Below are 26,226 nucleotides of genomic sequence, written 5' to 3' on the forward strand. Positions count from 1 at the left end.
CTTCATGCATAAAAATAATTATCGTCTATATGAATAAAAAATATAAAATCCTTCTGCTCTGTTTTTTAATATTTTCAAATACATCATTTATTTCTCAGTAATTTTGCCTATTGCAAAGTGTCTTTAACAACAAAATGTTGGAGATAGCGCAAATGTCTAAAATGAGAAATTAAAAATAGACTGTGTCTCCCACAGCTCCAGAGTACCATCCTCTATCCGCTGAGCGATTGTAGTTTTGCTACTGTTCCTTCCTAGGTCAGAAGGAAACCCCTGAGGACCACAACATATACTTTAAAAATAATAATAGTACTCTTAATTTATGCATGAAAACATTGGTGAAGCCTTTTCTGAACTAGCACACTGGCCTTGTGCTAGGTGAGAGATACTTTCTGCACTTCTCCAGCTGGCCACCAGGAGGAGGGGGCCAGACGCTCATGAGCATGCCCTTCCATTCACTTCTGTTAGGTGGCCCACACCTCCAAGTGATATATATATATTAACTATTACTTTATCCCCCCCTCACGCATATCTCCTTGTCAGAGGCTCCATGGCTGTGCATTATCATGCAGAGCTGTGTATTTATTATATTGCTGTACTGTACTCTAGAGTCTGTGAGCTGTTCTTCTCAGCAACACAGAACAGATAAGCAGTGGTCTGAACAGTCAGCTCCCCACTGCCAGTCCCCTTGGGTTGGCACAATAGTAATAGAGGAGATTCTGACCACCCCTTCGTATTCTGAGCTGCCCCTTAGTAGTCAAACTGTGTGCTGTAGACTGTCATGCCGATTGCATTCCCAGCTCCGTGCCACAGATTGACCTACCAGGTTTCCTGTGAATGAGGACCTGAGCATAAAGGGCTATGTGGAAAGGTAAGTTGATCAGGCCTTTGCCCACCTGTGACTCTGGAAGGGTTTAAGCTGTAATACTATTTCCTCCATGAAAATGTATAGCCTCCTGTTTGTTACGTAATTGTGTGGGTATTTGTCAGACAAAGACTTCAGTACTGAATCGAACCTGTGTCACGGGTATGTAGAGAGTCCAAATGGTCCTTGACACTTGGAAGTTACTGTTTTTCCCTTTCAGCTTCTGTAATCTTCAGAAGAGTTTGCTGTCACTGAATACCCATGCACCTCCATATCTCCTCTGTTTTTACACTAATATTAACAAAGGATCTATAGTTTATGGCCACTAAGAATTCCTTGTAAGAGTTGAAAATGCCTCTTTCCCTAGAGAGAAGTAAATTTCAACATGTCATCATATCAGTGATTAGTGCTCTAATTCTTGAGGCCATGTAACTTTTTTGAGCATTCCAAGGCTAATACTACATACAGATGGCCAGTTTAACTTGTAGCCACTATGGAGGAAGGCATGCTAGTGGAGCTTAAGGCTGTAGGTGTCTAGGTCACAGCACTCTGGCCAGAAACAGTTGAAGGAAAGATCTAGCTCCTGAATGTAGAAGAGATGCTGCTAAGAACTAGGCATAGAACCAGAATCCCAGTGAAATGGCCTAAGCATCCGGATGGGGCTCAAGCTCAAGTAGAAGTCAAGTCAGAGAGAATAAGTACATTCTAAGAACAGAGTCCTCCAAGAAATATGTTGAGACTCTCTAGACCAGAGCTGTACCAGAAGGGTACCTGGCAAGGATAAATGTAAGCTGAGGAAGCCAGAGAAGAAGAAATCAGTCTGATACCAAATGCAAGACAAAGGGGAGGGAAACACTGTGGACTGCCAAACAATCAAAGACAGCTTTGACAAGGTCATAGAAGGAACCCTCAATCCAAAACTAGACATTGGAGAAGTCCTGAGGTACAGGGAATAGATTCGATTAGCACCCCTGACAAATCCAGCCATCATCTGGCAGCATCCGGGACAAATGTGGCCTCAGTTCAGAGGCTTCAGGAACTTGAGTCCTTGGCTGATTACACTTCCTGTGATCAGACAGCTATATGTTCTCAAGGTCACTAGAATGGTCCACTCCAGTGTGACCTATCCAAGCCTTAATAAGGGTACAAATGCAAGGTTTGCATCAGACACAAAATTACTAAAGAAGGAGGCCTTCTGGGCCCGACCTCTGGTGGGTACACGCATTCCACTCTGATGTGTACCAAATCAGTATTTAGAGGTATCAAAACCAAAAGATTGAAATTCCTCTGAGTGAAAGAAGGACTGGTGATTATAGTCATCTATTCTGGAGCTTGTGTAAACTATGGAGAGGCTCTGAACTAGAAATGTCAGATCCAGGTGCCCCCTAACCTCTTCTCCATTAGTCTTTATCCTGTTTGGCATCACATAAACAGACAACAGTTGATGATTTCATCTGCTTATTTCCCAGCTCTGTTCTGCTACACACAGCTCTCTTATGCCAATTACTAACTCCAAAATCATTATCATATTTCCCAGTCTAAAGTTTTTAGTAAAAATAATGTTAAAGACGTCATGCTTTGCACTGTCTTTGAATTCATATTGTGAACCAGGACCTGTTCCAGGACTAGGGGACTTGAGAGTGAATTAGGTAGAAATTATTCCTTCTTCTCTAAGTTTATATTCTGTTGGAGCAAAGTAGTTAATATGCAAATATAAATTAATAGAGCAGAAAATATTTTGTCTATACCACAGGATTTAAAAATGAAGAAGAAATAGAGATGTATTAGATCTAGCTATCATTATTTCTTGAATGATCATCTAATTGGCCAGCTAGACTCCAGAACCCAAGCCATACCCCATTCTGTATGTAGAGGGCACAAGGTCCTCATGCTCACAGATAAACACTGGAGAAACCAGGAATGTTAATCATGCAGGAGTGTCTCCTTAATAGAGACACTATTTTCTGTTTTCCACCCAGAAATCTGGGAGTGGATGTTGTTAACAACTTGGTGACCTTAGCTATTGTAGATCCTGACCTCACCCAAATCCCCCAGAATGCTTATCCCAGACTATCCCTCCCTAGACATGTATCTTTAGCTCTCAGTCAACATAACCCATCCTTAGGGGAGATGTCTCATGTGCTTTGTAGCCTGGTAACCTCTACACTTTCTCAGTCAGAGGCCACACCAGATCCTAAACGCTTAAGCTGTAGAACCCATCTTCATGGTCACATGTATATGGAAGTTGAGTTTTGATATGATTTGATACAATTGTGGGATTGTATCACAGCAGGAAGCTTTTTTTCAACAGTTATACTATGTTTAAATATGCTTGCAGTAAACTGCTTGGTGTCAGACTCTAGAAGTTTGAGCCAGCACTGACTTAGTCGGGCTGAACCGAGTTTTCCTTCATGCCTCTTGAGTTTCATTTTCCTGCTGAGGATGCTTGCAGGGACCCCCACACCCGTGGTCCCTTCCACTTGCCTTTCTGAAGTGGACCTTTAGGTACATCACTTCGGCTCAAAAATCATTCTCTGCTATGCCTTTATCTGCTTAAATCATGTATGAGGTGCCGCCCAATATGGCTTAACCTGCTTTTCCAGTCTCTCTTGTAACTGTGTTCCAGATCAACAATATGGCTTACAGGTTGGTCCATGAATAAACCCACCTCCATGTGAATACTTATGATTATCCGCCTGCCTGGGTCAATCCAGGCATCTTTCAAACCTGCTTTACATCTTTCCTCCTAGATCAGACTTTGAGCTTCCTGTGTCCTCAGGAACAGGTTGAGATCTGTATCTGGTTATGGCTCTCCCTCCTGCTGGATGGGCTGAGGAAGATCTCAAGGAGAACCACTGTCCCTTGTAACCACAAGTGTCATCAGACACTCACTAGCAAGAGAAGCTCAAACTGATTGACCCAAAGATTCAAGAGTCTCAGTGCTTCTGAAATGCTTGCCAGAGCTGAGATTTTTCAGTTACCTTATAATGTCGAAGAGTGAAAAAGTTAAGATGTATTTTGACTTTCAGCAAACTTGGTCACGAAGCTACAGGAAATAAGAAATTCTTTAGGTCTGGCACGTGGGTGCTGCCGTCTAAAAGCCTGGTGGACAAAGTGGTCACCTTCGCTTGAGTGAGTACTTCACAATCAAGAACAGATGGTGACCTTACATGAGTCTCTGTTTCTGAGTTCACAATGCTCAAGGAACTCAGGACTTACAAAGTGGAGGACTTGACCAAACATGTCTCTAAATGCCACATACTATTTGCTTGGACTCTTCCTGGCACCAACTTCAGAATTACGATGCTGTCAGAAGAGAGAATTTCATTGTAAGAATATCATACGAAAGAGTGTTGACGGGTATCAGAGAATCTAAATAGTAAAGACAGCCCCGAATATCACAGAGGTGTGAACCACAGAAGACACTGCCCCTCCCAGGGCTAATGAGACAAAAGGAGCAGGTTCTGGGCTGAGCAGATAATTAAGATGGTAAAGCTTGACTACCAGACACTATACAGAAGAGCCAGGAGTGGGAGCCCATGCTTGTAATCCCAGTTCTGGAGAGGCAAAAACAGGCAGAGCCCAGAGGCTCCTGAGATTTGCTAGCCAGCCAGCCTGGACAACTTGGAGAGTCCCAGACCATGAAGATATCTATCTGGGACAGCACCTGACGAACAATATCTAAGGCTGTCCTCTGGCCTGCATGTGCATGCATGTGAGCATGAGTCTGCATATACACGGGGGTAGGGGAGAAGGAAGGGAGAGAGACCGGAACTCACACTAAGGAAATAGATCGGAAATATTAAAAACTAAAGGTCTTAAGGGAACTGGCAGAGCTGGTGCCTCAACTCTGAGGAGAGTGCCAGGTGGTTTGGGCCCCTGTCTCTGAGGTGACATGGAGAGACTGGTTCTACAGGTTGGGGGGAACAACTATCACTGTAACTGAATCTACCTAAAGCGTCAGCAAGGTAGCTGGGATGAGGACATTTGTGGCAGAAATGCTAATAGAAACTGGAAGGAGAAAGTTCCTTCACTCCCAGCCTTTGAGACTCACCCAGACAAGGAGCCAGCAGGCAAAATAATAATAATAATAATAATAATAATAATAATAAGAAGAAGAAGAAGAAGAAGAAGAAGAAGAAGAAGAAGAAGAAGAAGCAGCATTACTGCCCAGCTTCTTAAAACAGAGCATAAACTAACAGGCTTGAAGTTGAGAGGCACTAACTGAACCTGCAAGCATTCTTTAAATCATCTCAGATGTTTGGGAGTGGGAAAGAAGGGATGATGTTGTTCATCAGGTGGCACAAGTGTGTTTTGAAGATTCAATGTACAGCACGCTAACAATAATTAAAGCAAATATCATGTACTTAAAATTTACCAAACAGGAGATGTTAAATGTTCTCAACTATAGAAAAACAATAAGGTCATCATGTGAAGTGATAAATATGTTGATTAGCCTGCCTGTTGCCATTTCACGTTGTATATTATAGCAAAAGATTATATTGTATACCTCAAAATATATGTTTTATTCATCAATTATATCTCAATAAGATACATTTTATAATATAATATAACATCTCAAAAAAAACAAATCCCTAAGTTTTGCACCCATCTATGTGGTAATAATAAAATTCCCTTTACAGAAAAAACTAAACAAAACATCTTAAAAGCACTATAAAGTTCAGTCAGCATGTATCTATTGAGCCTCTACTGAATATTCAACTCTCTACTGGATGGATGCCAAAGAAGATTAAAAAAAAAAAAAAAGCAGACATGTTGGTGTCTGGCTGGAAATGGAAAATCTGCCCATCAGGATAATAATCAACATTTATAAGGCAATTCACAAAACCTTCTGAAAACATACAGCTGTTAGGTAGTGTGGGCATAGCATTTGGTCTACAGAAATTCAATAACAAAACACGTAAACGCTAAGAAACTTTCTACTGAAGAGTGAACTTTGCACAGATTAAATGAACATGGAGAATCCCCCCAGAGGCACTGTAGAGGTCTGTGTCAGGAGGGAGCATGATCCCTTGTGGGGGGATGAGAAAGAGTGTGGCTGAATGACAGGCAGTTCGGGGCATCATGGTAAACAGGTAAGTGCCAAGAAGTGGGGAGATCAGGAAGCAAGGGAGATTGTGTGTGCCCTAATCTCCAGGGAGGAACACCATAAAATTTATCATTTGGGAAAATTAATTTCCTGAAGCCGTTAGAGCTTCCAAATGATGCATAGGTCCTGAGGACTGGAAGAGGAAATTTACTGCCAAAGGCAAAGGAGCGCCATAGAAAGAACAGAGTTGAGCCAAAGTTCATCTGGCAGGACAGGGTGGTACCAAGAACACAGGGTGGAAGAAAGGAACAGGGATTCTACTGCTCTGCCCTTCACCTTCTGATGGAGCTTCTTGGTCCAGGACCTCCTCTCACCTAACTGAAGGTGTCACTAAAAGGTCAGTGTTAGATGTCTCTTAACTGAAGGAAAGTTCTAGGAAATATAAGGCTAAGTTGTCTTCCCTGCCTCTCTGCTGTGCCTGAACTAAAACACAGGGAGCGAGCTAGGCACAGCCCCAGCAAGGAGGAGGGTCTGTGCAGTGCAAGTGGGCCTGGAGAGGAAGAGGGAGAGACGTGAAGTCACAATAAATCAAGGCCTCTGGCTGTGGTTCTGGGTACCCCAATGTTCCCTTGGGTCCATCAAAGTACAAACATAAGAATTACATGGTGTGAAGTCATCTAGGGACTCTCCCCAAACTCTCACAAATTCTACAATAATCAGCTTGGCTGGCAAACACCAGCTCTTTCCACACTTGAAATCCTTCGACTCCCTAAAAAGTCCTAATCCCCTGGCCAGAGAAGCTAGTCAACAGGCCAGTGAACAGCTTGTTCACACAGCCCTGCTCTGTATGACAGTCACACTGCAAACCATCTCTGGAGCTTGAAAACGGGAGAGGTGAAGTCTCCAGAAAACCAGAGACCCACCAGGTAGTCTCTGTGATCTCTTCTCCCACATGAACTCCTAATCACCTCTCCAGAGGCATCACGGAAGTTTTACAGTTTTCTAACATCCTGATAAAAGCTGGAGCTCTTTTATTTCAAAGTACCCTAAAATCCCTAGAATCCTAAACAACTACTTAAATTAAAAAATGTACTTTCTGAATCCCTGCCATTTGCTTAGGTAGCTCTGGGCAGAAGAAATAAGAAATTGAGCACAATGAGGTCTTTGAGATGAAAAAGCCACTAAGTGTTGAAATGGGGCAAGTTAAACAATGATTGAGAACACTGTGAAACTGATCAGTGAAGTTAGCACTTGGGTAAAGAAAAGGCCTGGTGGAGATGAAACTGTGCAGGGAAGCTAAGTGCTTCCACTCTGGACTCCCTCCTGAATCACACAGACTGGAGCAAGGGGGAGAGAGAAGCAGAGGCGGGGGTCAGAGAGCAGACCTCTGACGTCACAGTCTGCTCTTTACGTTGGCCAGTTTCACGAACTGGCCACCTACAAGAAGTAGATCAGCAACTCAAATCAAGAGGTTTGAGCTTTCCCTTTATTTTCCCCCACCGTTGGCATAACAAACTCTTTCCTTGGGGTTCAGGTGCTTAGGCTTTGTTTACATTTTCTGTAATTTCAAAGCAAGAACAAATAAAAGAATTATGGGTCATTTAATCTCCCAGGGGTTTCACTTTACATCCTGGTGACCATATCAGTCACCATTGTATTTTTTAGAGCCAAGGGCCAAGGCCCCCATTCATGCCTTCCCTCCAGCCCTTTCTTCCTTGTCCCCCCATGCCCTCCTGGTCCTTCTCTTATTCCTACAGCACTCAATCCTTCTCTTTCAGGTTTTAGCAGAGCTCTACACCATGAAAAATACAAAGAAAAAGGAAATTTTGCTTTAAGAAAAATATCCCCGCCCCCTTTCTCAATTTTGACATTAAAAGCCAATTCTCTTCGACATTTGGAGAGCTGTTGGTTATCTGGGCAGGGGAAAGAAGGTGGTTGGTTAAGAGGTAAAATCTCTTAAAATCAAGCAATCAGTATTCACAGAAGTGATTTGATGCAATGGGTTTCGCTAAAGGGGTCCATTTCTAGTTCTGAACCTTGTATTTCACTCTGAACTGGCAGAGAAGTCATTTTTGAATTTCAAGCTACTGAAGCTTCATTTGAAATTCTGAGCGTTGGTTTGGTTATCTTCATGGTGCTGCCAGCTGTGGTGGCCACTGGCTTGTTCATTTCTTAGAGAATGGAGTAATCAGAAGAAGGAAGGTTCAGTGTCTTGTTATACAAGAATTGTGCATAATGAACACACACCGTTAATGTGCTCCTGTGTCTTCTTGTGTTAAGGTGGGGATCCTGACACATAAACCTTGGCTAATAATTTCAACTGAAAAACCCTAAGCATCAAAGGACAATTTTTTAAAAACTTATTTTTCATACCATCTATCATGGGCAAGAAAGTGGCCATTGTCGGAGCTGGTGTCAGTGGCTTGGCTGCGATACGGTGCTGTCTGGAGGAAGGGATGGAGCCCATCTGCTTTGAAAGGAGCAACGATGTTGGAGGCCTATGGAAATTCTCGGTAAGTGGTCCATCTCTAGGACACAAGAGGCAGAATGATGGTTTCCATCGCAAACCGCATCTGGTCAGACTTGAAAGCCATATCACAAAAGTCCCAGGTCTGGAAAGTTAAGTCTGACTTCTCCTATCACATTAATATTGGGTCACTCAAAACTACTTCACACCAGCAGGGCTGAACTTAGCTGAACCTTAAAGGATGCCTCAAAGAAAGCAGACCACTTTGTGATGTATTTCTAGTCTCTAGCTCCTCAACAATACCATGACCTGTCTGGTGGAGTCCAGTTCTCCAAGGGATGGAGTGTTAATGTCAGTAATTAGCTTAAAGTAATACACTGCCACCTTCTTGTATATTTGCAAAGATTCTATCATTTATTCCTCTTAAATCCCAACAAAATAGTTAGGAAAAATCTGGACTAGAATCAAATTCTGAGTTCTATTTCCAACTCAGGTTTTCTAGGCAGATCTTAGGCAAGTTGACTACCACACTCTGGAGATCAAGTACTCATCTGTCAAACACAGAGATTGGAAATTAGGTTACCTCTAATGTGCTTTGTGATTCCAACAGGATATGATTTTATGACTAACTGTGTCTCTCTGAGCAGTTATAAATTATTATAAATGTTGATGGTGTGTGTGGTTATTGGACTGCCTGTCAACTCTAAATCTGAAGAGAAAAATTATGATCTTTACCCTCTAGTCTTCAAAACAATATGGCCATGAAATGTTCGATATAAATATAACATTCAAGTTTCAAAGCCAAATCTGGGAGCACTCCTAGCTTTCCTACCTTGAATTTTCCAGTCAATGTGACTGCATGAAAGTGATACATACTTTTGGCTCAAAGAGAGTGTATCCACAACACTCACTATGTAGCCATCTTTCCCTGTCTCAGTCTCAGTTCTTGCCTACCTGCAATTTTCATTCTCTGATAAAGAATTTAGTACTAATTTAGAATACATCTGTATTCATCTCATGAGATTTTTCTATAGTTTTTGTTCCTGTTAAATGCAAAGTATTACATGAGATATCTAGTCATAGATTTTATTTTCCAGTCTGGAAATAAGTTTTTTTTGGAACATTCCATTTTCGTTATATCTGCCCAGAAAAGTGTTACTAGCTTAGAATAACATGACTGTCCACAATCCCATCAGCAAGAGCTAAGTGCTACATCATCATTGGATGTGTCTGTGTTGTGCTAGCAAGTAGGATGAGAAACATGTGACATAATCATTCTTCTACATCAATGGTTTCCAGCCTGCCAATGAAGGGAGTCATAACTTAAGTCCACAACACTTTGATATCAAATAAACAAGAATTCAGTTGATAGCAACACCTTTCATGAGGTAATGACGGAAACAGTCTGACCATTAGGTATGTAATGGAACCAATCTGAAAAAAAACTGAGTATATTCTAAGAGGCACTTTAGCTATCAGATTATTAAAACAGTGAACCTCAAGAATTTGGGATTTCCCCACAATCTCAAGCTGAGAGAAGAAAAGCCTAGACCATTCAGGGAGGAATCTCTTCTGTAGAGGAAAGAGCTTTACACCCTCACAGAGATGGTGTGGGTCAATGGTGGATGGGACCATGCCTTGACCTAAACTGCTTAAATGTGTCTAACCTTGGTCCTCTATTTAAACATCGGTCTCATTTTAGGACCCTAGAGATGAGCTGGAGTGGAGAAATAACTGGGTCTTCCCCTTTTCTGATTTTTATATTAATTTGGGTGGCCTAACTGGCTTATTGAGGATAGGTGAACATACCTGGCTTCTTGAGCCACAGACTGTGATCCAAAGTTCAGTAGCAGTGAAATATAAAAACCATAAGCCAAATTGTTATACAGCTAATTCCCTCTCTTACTTTATCCTACAGAAATTTTATCATGTTTGATTATAGGTAGGTACCCCAGACCTCACTAGGAGACTATGGATCATAATCCAAAACTATACATATTCCACAAAATAAGTGGCCCTAAGTACCTCAGATAAAAAGTTGTTGACAAGATGGCTACTGAATAAAAAGCTACTAAAATCTTCGTAAGTCAGAAGAAAATTCCTGCAAGATAGCAGTGAGCTGAACCTTAGTGGATGTTGTCAAAGAAAGTAGATAACTACATGATGCAGTTCCAGAATGCCATTTCCGTCATGATCTGTGAGTGTGCCTACTGTCATGTGGATGTACTGGCAGTGTGCCAAAACCAGCATCATAAGAAAAATCAACAATCCCCGAAATAAAAATGAGAGATGTCGAAGTCATCAGCATCCAAGAAGGAATCTGAGTTAGCCATTATCGCCACCTCAGGAAGCTTATGTAAGGAAGCAAAAAGTGATAGTTAAATAAGATACAAAGTCAGACTCTGGTTATCCCCAAGATAGAAGGTCTCTTTTCCACCAAGTTATGTATATAAGCAACATTCTACTCAGAGTCCCAGTGGGGGCTGGGAATACATTCAAATACTTGAAACTCCAGTCTCCTCCGCTCATCCCCAAACCTTCTTTCTGTTCTAAGAAAAGTTGCTTTGCACAGTGTGCTCAGACAGGAATTTTTGAAAAATGTGTTACATAAGCTTTCATCTTGCAAGTCCCTGCTGTGCAAAAAGGTGTGCAGGAAGACAGAAACCTGATCATTCTGAACTTTCCACTGTATGCTTTTCCTAAGAAATGGAAACCAAATGGGGTTTAAAGAATAGCAGATTAAATATGAATGAGTTTTAAGTTTCATATATTCATATAGGGCGCCACGTCCTCAAAAGACTTGGTTAGTTTTACAATAAGAAATTTCTTCCATGAAAGTACTAACTAAGCTTGACCCTGCAGAACTTCGTTGCATTCAGGGTGGTATGCCTGTAAATGGCCTGCTGAAGATGAAGATATTCTAAGGGGACACTTGTATTCCCCAGTCTATCAGATTATTGAAAAAATGGACACTCCAAAATGGAAATTTCCCCCAGGAATCTCAGGCTGGCAGAAGGAAAATATTGGAGGCCTTTGTTTCTCTGAAAAGAGATTTAATAGTACTAACTGCATCTAACACTTGTAGGACTACCTTGTATGATGAAATGGAGGCTTGGACAATTTTGAGTCAATGGTGGGAAGGACCCCACTTTGCCCTGTTCTGCTTAGATGTGCATAAACTTTAATCTCACTTAAGGACTTATACAACGGATGGAGGAGGTCACCGGATCTCATCGTCCTTCCTCCCAATGACCACATTGACTAAAGCTCTTTTTCTGCTTCTTACTATTAATTTTGCTGTTTCAATGGACTTCTGGAGAACAGGTGGCTGAACTTGACTTTTTGGAGTACAGATTATAGCCCCAACTTTGGTAACATGGTCATACACAGCAATTAAAATTTTCTCAAGGAACGAACAATAGATTGCCATCATTTTGGTTGGAAAAAAAAAAAGGAAAACGACAGAATCAGAATAATCTGAACTTATTTTTCTCACTCACTTATTCACGTATTTACTCAACAGACACGTCCTGGGTGTATACAGTACCGTGTGAAGCATAGCATCAACTAATAAGTACACTAGGAAGCCAGTGTTTTATATTTTCCTTAATTTTTAAGCATTTCATACATGTATACAACAAAGTATGATCATACCTACCTCTCATCCCTCCTCCAGCTCCCCTGTACCCCTTCCAAACTTCATGCCTTTTTTGAAATAACCCACTGAGTCATTAGGGCTATCCATATATGCACTGGTGTGGGGCCAGTCACTGAAAATGAGAAACCTATCAGTGGCCATAGAAATGAAAACAACTATGATGTAAGCAAATATGTCGTTAGGGTAATAAAGACAACAGGAGCTTGGTGGATGCAGATATGACTGACAGTTGATGAGAGGGAGAAAGAGAAAACAAGTTGAAGGAGCAGTTTTGAAATTGGATCTGGAGAGTTTATTTAACCCAACAGAAACTGAACAGATACGCACAGATGAAGTATGAGAGGCAATAAAAGCAGACTGATGAAAACACACAAAGAACGTTCTGGAATTCACCTCAAGTCCTCCAGTCACTTATGACCTAGAGCAGAAGAGGGGAGATGCCAAAGCTCTAGACAGAATGACAATGTGTTGATAATGTACCCACAGCTGTTGGTCTCTAGTTCTAGGACACAGGCTTTCAGCCTATGTCATACTTGGTGCTCAATTCCCTCCTGACTGGTTCTAACTACCTCGCATGTTGACGTGAGGAAAGGGCACGCTTTTTGAAGCAACTGTCTACTCTTGTACATTTCTTTTATTTGAGGAACAGCCTCTGAAGAAAATTTCAAGTTCTCTTTCCATGTTAGGATTGCTTAGAATCTATGCAGGAAAACACATGTACTTACTCCATCTGAAAATAGTCCCAGGCCATATCACTTCTTTTTCCAGAGCAAGCTTAGATTTTTAACCACTCCCTGGCCCACAACTGTGCCCTCCCTCTTTCCAGTGGACAGCTGAGAAAGCTTCTTCCCTCCTTGCCTCGCAACTGGCAACAGACAGGGCTGTGAATAAATACAATGGCTCAGACCCCAGAACCTGCCAGGGAAGAGCCTTCACCCTGTTTTTGACCTCCATAAATATTTCCAAGCAAGTCTTTAAAAAGATAAAAATTTGAGCCTAGAAATTTATGAGAAATGTGGCAATCATAGATAGAGGAAGGATATATTCTCAACTTGAGGAGAGACACTGAGGCCTCAGGCTGAACCCTTCCCTCCCAGAGACATAGACCTCATGATTCTTTCTAGATCTGCCTGTCTTGGTCTTCCAGAAGCTAGCCTGGTGAACAAGAGATGGGCATCTTAAATCAAGCAACAGTGTGACATTGTATCCCTCTCCTCTGTTACATAAGAATTCCTTCAGGCCTTGGAGACATAGAGATGGCCAGCTTTGAGATGTGTTTTCAAGGCAGCACCCTGTGTATGTTTTATCCTGTCCACACAAGAGACAGGAAATGTTTATTTTCAATTTCGCTTCCGACTGCTTTTCAACAAGAAGTCACTTTTCAATTACACAGAGTTTTTAGAGAGGAATGCCAAGCAGTGACACATAATCTAAGTCCTGTGGTTTCCTGTGAATTTTTTTTTTTTGAATAGTGAATTCCCATAGCTGATGAGTTAAAGGCTCCTCAACAGGACTCATTTACAGCAGAGCGTAGTTCCCACACTGTGGTCTCAGGACCAGCCACACCAGTATCCCCTGCAACTTCTTAGAAGTACAAATTCGCAGGCTTCTCAGGTCATATATTAGAGGGGCAGGGAATCTAAAATTTTGGAAGTGAAACCCAGGAATCTGCAATTGGGGGGATTTTCTTGTGATTCTGATTGCACCAAAGTGGATAAGCCACTTGTACACTAGGTCTTGTGGCTGGTGAAGAGGGTACCGATGTCCATGTAGCAACCACATAAGAGAAAAGCCACACACTGTACTGCTGTATCCTTGTTTTTCAAGGTAAGCGTGATATCAGATCCAGTGATAACACAGGGAAGAATAAGGAAAATGCTGAGAGACTGAAAAAAAAAAAACTAGCATGTGGTTAATTAGAGCAAGGAGGGTTAATGTGGGAAGAGATCAGCTCTGTACAGTTCTATGTAAAGAGCTTTCTATTCTGTATCTGGAAAAAAGAACTCTTTTTTTCATACATTTTTATTGAAATTTTTTAATACAATGCAATACATTCTGATTAAGTTTTCCTCTCTCCCAACTCCTCCCATATCCCATGCACCTCCCCATCTACCCAACCCACACCCTTCCTTTCTCTCTCTCTTTAGAAAGCAAACAAGAAAAAAACAAAATCACGTTAAAAAAGGAAGAAACATACACACAAACACAAACAAAACCCATAATAACACAGAATCAGGAACCATAATATAGGCACAAAAGATCAGTAAGAGAAAAAAAAAGCCAAACAAAGCAACGTGAGACAAAACCATTGGGTTTGTCTTATGTTGGCCATCTACTCCTGGGCATAGGGTCTACCCTTAAATGTGGTTAATATACCTAGTGAGACTTCATTGGAGAGAACCGATAAAAAAGAACTCTTAATTTTTAATATTAAAAGGGTTTTTGCTCCTGCTGGGTTGCCCCTTCTAGCCTTGATATAAAGAGATGTGCCTGGTTTTACTATAACTTGATATGTCATATTTGTTTGATGTCCCTGGGAGGCCTTCCCTCTTCTGAAGAGAAAGGAGGAGTGGATCTGGGGGAGAGGGGTGGGGGGTGGGGAGACTGCCTCCGGGATGTAATATGTGAGAGGAAAAAAGTCTAAAAGGGGGGTGTTGATCAACTAATAATTTAGTATTCTCAGAAAAGAGCACCATCCTTGGCTTCATTTTACAGTTCTGCTATTCTTCCTAGGGCCACGCAGAGGAAGGAAGAGCCAGCATTTACCAGTCGGTATTCACCAACTCTTCCAAAGAAATGATGTGTTTTCCGGACTTCCCCTATCCTGATGATTTCCCAAACTACATGCACCACAGCAAGCTCCAGGAATACATAAAGGCATTTGCTCAGAAGAAGGATCTTTTAAGATATATACAGTTTGAGGTAGGACCTTGTACCTAGTACCACTGGAATACAGGAATGAATCAGAGAAGATGGAAGGACACAGCATCAGACAGCGTGTACCAAGTGTCTTGACGCTTCACCAGTCAGCGGTTCTGTTAGATTATAGAGCATTTATGCACTCCCCCACCCAATTCCTCTCAGAAACTTTTTAAATGCCTTAGAAAATGCTGGAGAAAAATATGCTATCACAGCAAAGTTCCATACCACACTCTCTTATGCTTGGAAAATCATCAAAATTCTGTAGTCCATATTTAGATTCCTGTGGGTTCAATATCAATTAGTTATGCATTGGCCAATCAAATGTGGCATTTATTAGAAATTATGGCATTATGAAAAGAGTAACAACTTAAATGAGCCCTGTCCTTTACCCTCTTAGCCCATTATATGTCTCCTTAATGAGTCTAGGAAGTGTTATGAAGTGGAGCCATTTTTTCTGGAGCTGGCGGTAATATTTCATATTTGTTTGAAAGCCCTGTCTTAATTAATTAGTATTAAATGAAAGGTGCACACAGATAGTGAGGGAAACAATGGACAAAAATATGACCTGAGGCTGTATTTATATAATTATTTCCCCTGGGGTTGTTCCAAACACATAGTTAAAATTTCCAGCTATCATTTTTCAAATTTTTTAAAGAGTAGAAAAGCAAGGTTTATTGAGAAGTAAAGAAACAGCTGCCTGCAGCTGGAGAGAACTCAAAAAGAAGTTAGCCCCAGATGTCCTTTTATTACATTTATCTACTCATTTCATCCATTCATCTATTCTTGGAATTCCCAATGTCAAAAATTGCCTTGATTTATGGCAGTAATATCTGCAAACATTAATCATGCTCCTGATACATGTTTATATCATGCTAATGTTATATAGGAAGAAAGAAAAGAAAGATGAAGGAAGAAAAATCCTGCATGAAAGAAGGAAACATAGAATTATAGAAGGACTTACAGAAGAAACTTAGAAGGAATTATTTTTTCTCATTTTCTTTCAGACCCTTGTTTCCAGTATAAAGAAATGTTCTAGCTTCTTGGCCACTGGCCAATGGGAGGTTGTTACTGAAAAGGATGGGAAGCAAGACTCTCTGCTCTTTGATGCTGTAATGATTTGTTCAGGGCATCATGTGTACCCCAATATGCCAACTGACTCTTTTCCTGGTAAGCTTGAAATATATATACAATAATAATAATGGGATTTATAGGCAAATAACTAGGGTGGAAGCATATCTTTCCACAAAATTGTGTTTAAATTGCCAGAAACATCAAAAGAAAAAATATTTATGTATGATGATATGAAAAATATAATAACTTGTTCCCCAAGTCCTGAAGTCCAAAGACTGTACAAATCAGAGATAGACATGAGTTCTTAGGTCACAGATGATAATGCAAATTTAAGTCCTAACACACGTGGGGTCTTTGAACAATCATATCCAAAAATGTGGGGTTCTGCCAGAAAATTAAAGTAAGAGTCATATTTTGTCTTCATTTATAATTTACAAGTGAATTTTAATAATCTCAGTGTTGTGTGTTAAGCATGCATAAATTCATATTTTGATGTGTGTGTATATAAATGTGTATGTGTGTGCGTGCATATGTGTGTGTGTGAGAAGAGTAGTAGTACTAGTGGTTGTTGTTGTTGTTGTTGTTGTAGCAGCAACAGCAATCCAGTTGCTGTCTTACTTTGCTTTTCTATTGTTGTGATAAAACACTGACCAAAAGCAACTTGAGAAGTAAAGGGTTTACTTCAATATATTACTGAATAATTTTTAATAATTTATAATCCACTGTGGAGAGAAATTTTGGCAGGAACTCAGGACAGGAACCTAGAGGCAGGAACTGAAACAGAGATCATGGAGGAATATTGTTTATTGGCTTGGTCTTCTTGGCTCACTTAACTTGCTTTTCTATACAATCTAGAACCACCTGCCCTGAGGTGTCACTGCCCACTCTAGGCTGGGCCCTTTCATATCAATCATTAGTCAAGAAAATGCTCCACAAGCTTGCCCACAGGCCAATCTGATGGAAGTATTTTCTGAATTGAGGTTTGCTCTTCCTAGATAACCCCAGCTTGTATTGAGTTGACAAAAATACGAACCAGAACAGATGCCATCCAAAAATGAAAACAATCAAAAAAATAAATACACTCAAAAGTCTTCCTGCCCTCAATCCCATTTTTTATCCTCCCTTCCTTCTACTCTCCATCATTCCTCCCCCACTTTATGCTAATTTCTTCATCTTTTAATACATATAGCATGTACTGAAAGGATCAAGCAGACGCCATAACAGGCTGCTCAGTCTTCTCTCAGAAATCAGGCCTCAATTTCAGTTTCCTGCAACTTAAGCAAGCAGTTTCTAGGAGGGCTATGACATAGTTCTTGCAATAGCTCCCTTTCTGCACGTACTCTGACTGCTCAACGTTCAGCCATTTGTTTACTGTCTGGGACCCCTCACCAGCTTAGAGCTACATGCATAGGTCAAAGGGAATATGTGAGGTCAGCCAGCCCCCATGGCAGCTCAAGGACAAAGCCTGGGACTTGTCCAGGCCTGCCCCAAAATAATAACTGTAATCCCCAACCAGTAAATTTAAAGGTTACATACCCTCACCCAATCATATGATGCCAAGGCTTGTACCACCCTGCTTGCAGTTTTTCCCTTTAAAAACCCCTCATTCTGAGAGCTCAGGGTCATCCTCCTCCACACACTGTGCCAAGTGTTGGATACAGACCAAGCCTGAGCTTGCATGTTATCAATAACCCCTTGTGTGTTTTGCATCGGATATTGGCTCTGTGGTGGTCTTGTTCAGGGGTCTCTCGATGTAGTCACAACAGTACCACCCAGGGATATTATTGTGAGTAAATAATTAAAAACCAGACTAAGCATTTATCATGTGTAATAACTCTTAGACAGTATTTAATAAATTTATTATTATTATTATTATTAAAATGCAAATCATAACATCTCAAAGATTTTAAGATTTCCCAGAAGTAATTATTTGGGAGTTTACTGGCAAAACTCACTAAATGGATAAGTGCATCTCATATGGGATTTTTTTTTTTTTAATGTGAAAACTGAGTCTTCAAATTTTTTTAAAATCGCCTTAGGTCTAGAACACTTTGAAGGCAAGTGCCTGCACAGCCGGGATTACAAGAGCCCAGGAACCTTCCAGGGTAAGAGGATCCTCGTGATCGGCCTGGGAAACTCAGCAGCTGACATTGCTGTTGAACTCAGTCGTCTGGCTGCACAGGTATGTGACACAGAAGGTCTTAGGAAATAAAACTAGAATAGGGGCTGGGGACAGGGTTTCCATAGTGTATCACCTGCTTTAGGAGACCTTCCAATCATGAGGATTTAAGTGAGCCATTCTTCTGGAGAGGGAGGAAGTTTGTTCTGATGAAATGGAGGCAAATGTCTGAGTGTATATGTAAGTGAGTATGTAAACATTTACTTTTTGTTCTGATTTTATATTTTAACAATTTTCAGATCAGCTGGTTCCTAGTCAGGCTCCATCTTTATTTATTTAACAGCATTTCTTACCACCTACCATGTGAAAGACACTGCTTGCCAGTCTAAAGCTCTGGAACATCACATGATCGGGCTTTTACCATCATTCATTCATTCACTCATTTGGAAGCAAGCATTCAGCAAGTGCTGGGCATTATTGTATGTCAGAACTGTTAAATTAAAATTAAAGATATGGGTTACACTAGATTACAACTTTAAGGAACAGTCAGTGGGTGGAGATGGGTTATGGGTGTATGAACCATCTCCAAAGGAAGTGATGAGTGTCCCCGTGTAATTAGGTATGGCAACAACAACACCAAGAACAGACAACCTAACTCGACCTGGATAAAGTCAATGAGAGCTTCCAGGAGATTCAAGTTGTTGTGACATGTAGACCCTAGAGAACCTCAGCATGTTTTCAAGCAAGCAGATACTAAACAAGTTTACTCCTAAAAGAATGAAAAGAAAGCTTTGGTTTTTTTAAACTAAGAATCCCCCTAAGTTATCACAAAGATAGTAAATACACCAGCAATTGACCTGGCAGGCTTAGATGGCTTCCAGAGCTTAAGATGAACAGACACTCTGTGTGCACATGTACAGGGAAGACTAGAAAAGCAGAAGAAAGATAGACAGCAGTATTAAATCTGTGGCATCTCCTCAATCTCATTTCAGCTACCTATTTAGCTCAATTTTCCCAACTCAGCCCAACCTCTTCTACTACCCAAAGCGGCTGGGGCTCATTCAGTTGACTAGTCTCTACCAGCCATCTTAGTCTATGAGCTCATAAAAATTAAACCAAGCACAGTTGGCCATAGAGGCTTCTTATACAAGGTGTTGTGATTATAATTCTTTGAACAGCTTTATATCAGTCCTTCAGAGTGATAAGGAAAGACTCTTAACCCCCTCTAGCTGCAAATGTAGCGTATTCATCTAGACTCACCTGTTAGAAAGTGTTCCTAACTGGATAGTGAAGGGAACATTTAGATATGTCTCCAGAGAACTCTGCCATGTTTACTTATTTGTCACAGAAGGATGTTGAAATCCGTGTTGTCTCTCCCAATCAGGTCATTATCAGCACCAGAAGTGGTTCCTGGGTCATGAGTCGGGTTTGGAATGATGGGTATCCTTGGGATATGGTGTATGTTACTCGCTTCGCATCCTTCCTCCGGAATGTCCTTCCTTCATTTGTCTCTGACTGGTTATATGTCAAGAAGATGAACACATGGTTTAAGCATGAGAACTATGGCCTGATGCCTTTAAATGGGTATGACAAATAGGACGTATTTTATCATCCAATCTAGGAGAGCACTGGTTCGGGTTATTCACTTCTACCTCTTTCTTACTTTCATTATCCCATTGAGTCTAGTGGGATTAAATTAAGAATTTCTCAGATGACACAGTTTAAACCAAAGATTATGTGCAAGTCAGAAATTAGTCAAGAAATGTGTGTGGATATGCAAAGTGAAGGTGGATGAGGTAAACAGTCATCCAATAAGCAGAATTCATTTAGCTACAACCCATTGCATAGAACTTAATGGGCTGAAAAAACTCAAGTTGGATTTCTTGAAAATAGCCATGTTTATAGGTAAGCAATGATATCCATAACAATGTCTACCTCTGAAGACAGTAATATTTCAAAAGATAAATATACATTTTAATTTACTTCATAAATTATAAAAACTTACAAATATGAATTCCTTTTAGTCTTGGATTACCTAATATGCTTTTAAGGACCATCTATCAATGTACTATAAATTGATGTGTCTCAGCAAGGAGGAGGCCCAGAACAGGAGTGGACAATCCCTTCCACGTCCTGCACACTTTGAGAGACAATCAAGAGACATGGAATGTGTAAAGCAATGGAGCTTGATAGAACTGATGTGACCCATAAAATTAGTAAGATTCATTGATTTACTTCTTTTGCAGACAGTGCTCAATACACACTAATTAGGGAAGTGTTGTGGATAGAAAAATCAGTATATTCATAGGGGAAAAAAGAATATTTGGTGGGTAAGAAATGTTTCGCAGTGAAATTTTCCCTTCTGGCCTATGCTAGCCAAAAATTTCATTTGTTTAGAGAAACACACTAAGAAAAAGTGAGGAGGAACTGTAAGTCAGAATACCAAATACCACTTTTAAGAGCCAGAGCCTCTTTCCAAGGCTCTTCTCCCACCCAGATTTAAGGACTGCTCTGACTCTCAAGAAAAAGTAACGTTGAATTTACATGTTTAGAATTTTGTTTAACATAATAAAAGTTCCCAAGTTTGATCTGGTTAAAATGTTTTATCTTATGAGAGTAACTACAAATTATACTGGGGCTTTACCATTTGGACAACAAAAAAATAGTTTTGGGAATCCACTCATTCTCAGAACTAAGCTCCCCCTTTGAAAGGGTTCCAGAGACCCTAAATTGCAGTTGACACATTTTCATTCCTCCCTTGGTTGAGAGGAGAACAGGGAAAGAAAACAGGTATGCTGTGATCTTCTTGTTAGCTAACTACTAAGGCAAAGGGAAAGGGGACATCGTTACAGATGGAATAAGAAACAGTGTGGAAATACATAAATAAATACCAAGATTCACAGTGTTTGTATGTATGTAGGATACTTAGAGAAAATTCTGAAATCTCTGAAGAAAACTTAAGTCAAAATGAAATATGTTTCATGAAAAATTTCATTGCCATAATTTTGGCAAAGTACAATACAAAAGGTGATTTCTTTCTTTGTGAACACAAAGAAGTTGATGGAAAAAGACCAAACATGGTGGTAAGATATCCCATCATCAAAAATCTGATGTTGCCATGCAAGGCCTTTGAGTTATAATAGCAGTTAACATGCAATGCTCTTGTCTGTGTTTAGTACTGTTTCAGTAGTTAGTCATTCAGTGATAATATCCCTGTGAGGGCAATTTTGTCATTATTCCAGTTATACATATAGAGAAACAAATATAGAGCAATAACAGCTGGTAGATGTGGCTAGGAATAAACATGTGTTGTCTAGCTTTAGAATCTTTATTATTAACTAATTTGCTGTATCTAGAATTCATTCTTACTCTCATCTATTTGGTGAGTCTCCAAAGAGTATAAATACACATAATGTAATTTTGTTTCAAAGGGAATCAAGAAAATTTCAGGCATAAATTCTTAGAAATGTTCATAAATGGGAAAGGAATTCCCATAAGAGAAGATCCTCTAGTGGCCCTCATGTTGGTACATAACTGATCAAATATGGTTGTAATGGTGTGGGCTGTTGCAGGGATTTCATGGAAATGACTGTTACAGTCATGGTGCTTGCCTCTCACATCTGCACAGTCCCCTAAGGAAAGAACCCGTGTTCAATGATGAGCTCCCAGCCCGCATCCTGTGTGGCACTGTGACCATCAAGCCCAGTGTGACGAAGTTCACAGAGACCTCCGCTGTCTTTGAGGATGGGACTGTGTTTGAAGACATTGACTGTGTCATCTTCGCAACAGGCTATGGTTATGCCTACCCCTTCCTGGATGACTCCATCATCAAAAGCAGAAACAATGAGGTCACCTTGTACAAAGGCATCTTCCCTCCTCAACTGGAGAAACCAACCATGGCAGTGATTGGCCTTGTCCAGTCCCTTGGTGCTGCCATCCCCACAGCTGACCTGCAGGCACGCTGGGCTGCTAAAGTGTTTGCAAGTATGTGAGTCATTCTATTTTTCATTCACTAAGGCAATAATTGCCTACTATAAGCTGATGACTGTGCTAGAGATCCAATGGGAACAAGAGAGGCACGCAACTTGACTTTGCAGATGGGGAAGGAATGAGGAGAGGAAGTTACCACAAGAGAGGTTTCAGGGTGTTCTGGTAAGGAGAATTGGTCTGGGATTTATTTATTCCATCTAAAACAACATAAATCGAGCCATAAGTACAAGGAATTGCACTGAACGTATGAAGAACCAGAAACATTTTTTAAAAATTAAGGACAGGTGTGACAAGCAATGGAGAGAGAAACGAAAGCACGGAGGAGATTTAATAAGCTATATCAAAGAACTTGACCTTCTGACAGTGAAGTTGGGGGGAGTTTGTAAGGTTGTATGTATGATAAAGGTAACAGGGAGTAATTGCAGTATTAAGTACAAATACTGAAGGGGTGCTGGGTCAGGGGTGATGGGCATGCCAGAAACCTACCATTCCCTCTGTGTCAACATCATGTCCCTCTCACACTGTTGAAGGTCTTCTTCCCTTCTCTTTCTCTACTATTGACTACATGGTCCCAAGGGACTACAAGAACTCTTGTGTGGGGACATATAATTACATGGAGAGAGGCAGTGACTTAAATACACTGATTTAATGGCTACAATACTATTGATCATTATTATTATGAAAAGTGTCTTCTTATTCAATGGCTAAAAAATGTTAAGCAACAAAAATATAACTTCCCTAACATACTACTGATAAAAACTTATAATGAGGAAAATATTAAAATCACAGAATGAGTTTAATCTTCCTAAAAAAAAGTACTGTGGATACATATGCTTCTGTTTCAAATATATTATTAGGAATGATTATTTAAAAGTATTGTCGTGAAATCTGGAATAAGGACACGCTTCTGTACAATGCTTCCATTGTCTTTTATTCTTAAAAGCCCAACAGTGTACCCAGAGTCTGATTTTTTATGAGAAGGTTGGATACAATTCATAAACCTAGAAAAGTTACATTAAACAAACAGCACCATTTATTCATTTGATACATACTCATAGAACTTCTGCTGCATGTGAACATCTGCCTTATCACTTACTTAGGTCACAATTTCAAATCAAACAGACAAAAATTCTGATCCCTCTCCCTCTGGTAAAACACACAGCAAATAATGGCCATAGGGTGCTGTCAAGCAGACTGAGATGCTCACAGTGTCAGGGCGGTGTTCATGTACCACAGATATCATAGTAACCTTATTCCATTGTTTCAGCGGTGAGTAAATTACAGCCAGCCACAGTGATGAGGTCTGCAAGAAAGCCAAAGCTTTTCAGCCATCCCTTAAACATCCAGCTGAATACTGACATTGGAATCCTGTGTCTCCTCTTATTATCTACTTTACTTACTGTGGACTTCAGTATCAACTATTGTTCCAGATTATTACTTGAGGGAAATTTTAATGGGAGGATAGAGACAAGAAGTATCAACACAATTACTCCATTGTATGCAATGAGGTACTGCAGAGGTATGCTGAGGACCAGGCTCTTCATGATGTTACATAAACATCAAGAAGGTTGGGTAACTTAAAGCTACAAACATCTCTGCTGGGATCATTACATACGGGCCAGCTTTTCCATTCCCACAAGTGCACTTCCCTCCCAGGTCTCCATATTTGTGAACTGTCATTTGGCTCCTAACACGAAAGAGAGCTCTCCTTAAGACAAAACTTTTTTATTAAACAATATCGCTTTATTATAATGAACCCACAAATAAAAATATCACACAGCTAAATTAAGGTAGCCACTCAAACACTTTTTAAGGATTTGTTTCAAAAATAATGAATCCCATCCCGTGTCATTATAAAGGACTAATGTCATTGTCTTTTTCCCTATACTTTTTCCAGACACATGCACCCTGCCAACTAAAAATGAAATGATGGACGACATTGATGAGAAAATGGGCAAGAAACTCAAGTGGTAAGGAATTACACTCACTAATCAAATGAGTTCTAATTTTTCCATTATGTATAGAAAACATCAATAAGGTCTTTAATGTTGCCAGTGGTTAACAGTTCGTTTTTTTTTTTTAATCTTGGCTATTACTGATCCACATTGGAGGGAAAACACTCTCTGCCACTGTAAACTCAGGAGAGAGAGATTTTTTGCCCTGCAGGGAACATGTGAAATCTAGAGATAACTGAGGTCTGCAAGTAGAGTTGGCAGCCAGAAGCTTCCTATAAGTAAGACACCTGGGTGCCGGAGCTACCATATACCAAAAAGAGCAGTTCAGAAACCATGGGATCATCTGGCCCAAAATGTCCATGGTAATGAGGCTGAGAAATGGCTCCATATCTTTCCACAAAAGCACCTTTTCTTAGAGAAAACTAGCTGGTTGGAAATTGAGCAGTAGAATTCGATTTGCTGTTGATAAATTCAAATAAAAATTTATGTTTCAGTTCAGCTACCTTAGTATATTCTGAGAAAGAGTATTCACCTCCAAGTTCAATACATGCTTTCAAGTACAGCGGGTAGAAAGTCCTTTATGTGGCTAGGTCTAAATGTACTTTTTCAGGTTAATTCCTTTCAAGGAAAATTCCTTTCAAGTTACCTGTCAAAATCTGTTGAAAGTATAATTAAATATCAAGTCACTGTTGGATAAGTAAACAATTGTGTGGGAAGTTTGTTTCTTCTTTCTAGTCTCCAACATACTATTTAGTGAATGTCCCGGGGTAGACATCAGCTCAAGGGTCTAGAGGAGAAAAGGAACAGAACCCTCAGTCCCCATTTAACCTCATCCAACTCAAAGGGCATAGCCATATCTCAGAGGTGAGCATGTCCAGTGCTCATGCTTCCTTTAGAAGTGAATACAAATAAGAAGGAGAGAAAAGCTTCAAATGTCAGTGACAATCTGCTCTTTAAGTCACATAACGCCACACTCCAACTGAAAGGATGACATGATTGATCTTGCTGCACTCTAGCAGCATTGAAACTATGCAAAATCTAAACTTCAAATAAACCTGCATAAGAATCTAACATTGGCAGATGAGACATGATGTGCAACAGACATAAATTACAGGATTAATGCTCCATTTGCCACTGTGACAATCATTTGTGGGGTTTTTTTTGTTTGTTTATTTTTTTATTTTTTTATTTTTTTGTCCTCAGGTTTGGCCAGAGCCACACTCTGCAGACAGATTACATCACATACATGGATGAGCTGAGCTCCTTCATTGGGGCCAAGCCTAACCTACCCTGGCTCTTCTTGACTGATCCCCAGCTGGCCCTCGAGGTGTTCTTTGGCCCTTGTAGTCCATACCAGTATCGACTGATGGGACCAGGAAAGTGGGATGGAGCCAGAAATGCCATCTTGACCCAATGGAAGAGGACAGTGAAGCCAACCAGGACAAGGGCTGTTGGGGAAACACAGAGACCCTGTCACCTTTATGACTTGTTAAAAATGCTTTTCTTCCCAGTGATCCTTCTGGCTGTTTTTCTCACATTTTATTAATAATAAAATCCTTTAGGTGCCAGAGTCCAGCCTAGAAGTGTAATCACAGAGGAAAACACACAAACACATGTAGTCACACACACAATCTCCAAGGGCCCCTCCTTTCCTTCCGGCAGATGTGAAATGAATCCCAGATCATTTGACTCAAAAGATAAATAAAATGGAAAATACCCAGCCTATCTGTTTCTGATGAGAATCTTTTCTTTAATAGGCTTTTCACATGTTGAATTGAAGTTTGGGATGTTTGAGATAAGCGGGGGTGGGGTAAATAGAAGGGAAATTGAGAAGGCATAAACAGACTTTCAGGCTAGGCAAAGTTTAATGAGGTTTGTAAGGGGAGTGCTATCATATATTGCAGCATAGCAACCAATATGTTTTGCACAATACTAACTGAAGTATTTGACAATAAATGAATATAGGGAGGTGGAGTTGTACCGATGCAATATATTAAATAAAATGAACAAATAGAAAATTGCTAGGAGGAGGTCGAGATGAGTAACTCAGTGACATAGTGCCTGTCTGGTGTGAACAAGACCCTGTATTCAATCCCCAGGACCAAAGAAGATGGGAAAACATTCCCACGATG

The 26,226-nt window shown here is 40.3% G+C and overlaps 1 protein-coding gene across 1 annotated transcript; it reads left to right on the plus strand.

Moving 5' to 3' along the window:
- Positions 1 to 8,139: 8,139 nt before the first annotated feature.
- On the plus strand, positions 8,140 to 25,748 carry LOC131925190 (putative dimethylaniline monooxygenase [N-oxide-forming] 6). Its single transcript, XM_059280475.1, has 8 exons — positions 8,140 to 8,425; positions 14,771 to 14,959; positions 15,964 to 16,126; positions 18,070 to 18,212; positions 19,534 to 19,733; positions 21,778 to 22,133; positions 24,037 to 24,109; positions 25,298 to 25,748. The coding sequence occupies exons 1-8, from the start codon at positions 8,294 to 8,296 to the stop codon at positions 25,638 to 25,640; spliced, it is 1,599 nt and encodes a 532-aa protein (XP_059136458.1). The 5' UTR covers positions 8,140 to 8,293; the 3' UTR covers positions 25,641 to 25,748.
- The last annotated feature ends 478 nt before the right edge of the window (positions 25,749 to 26,226 follow it).

The sequence above is a fragment of the Peromyscus eremicus genome, chromosome 15 (assembly GCF_949786415.1).
Source record: "Peromyscus eremicus chromosome 15, PerEre_H2_v1, whole genome shotgun sequence".
Taxonomy (NCBI): Eukaryota; Metazoa; Chordata; class Mammalia; order Rodentia; family Cricetidae; genus Peromyscus; species Peromyscus eremicus.

Coding starts and splice junctions, on each gene's coding strand:
- LOC131925190 (XM_059280475.1), top strand. CDS start 8,294: ATGGGCAAGAAAGTGGCCATTGTCGGAGCTGGTGTCAGTGGCTTGGCT. Junction 19,734..21,777: donor GGCCTGATGCCTTTAAATGG/GTATGACAAATA, acceptor ACATCTGCACAG/TCCCCTAAGGAAAGAACCCG. Junction 24,110..25,297: donor ATGGGCAAGAAACTCAAGTG/GTAAGGAATTAC, acceptor TTTTGTCCTCAG/GTTTGGCCAGAGCCACACTC.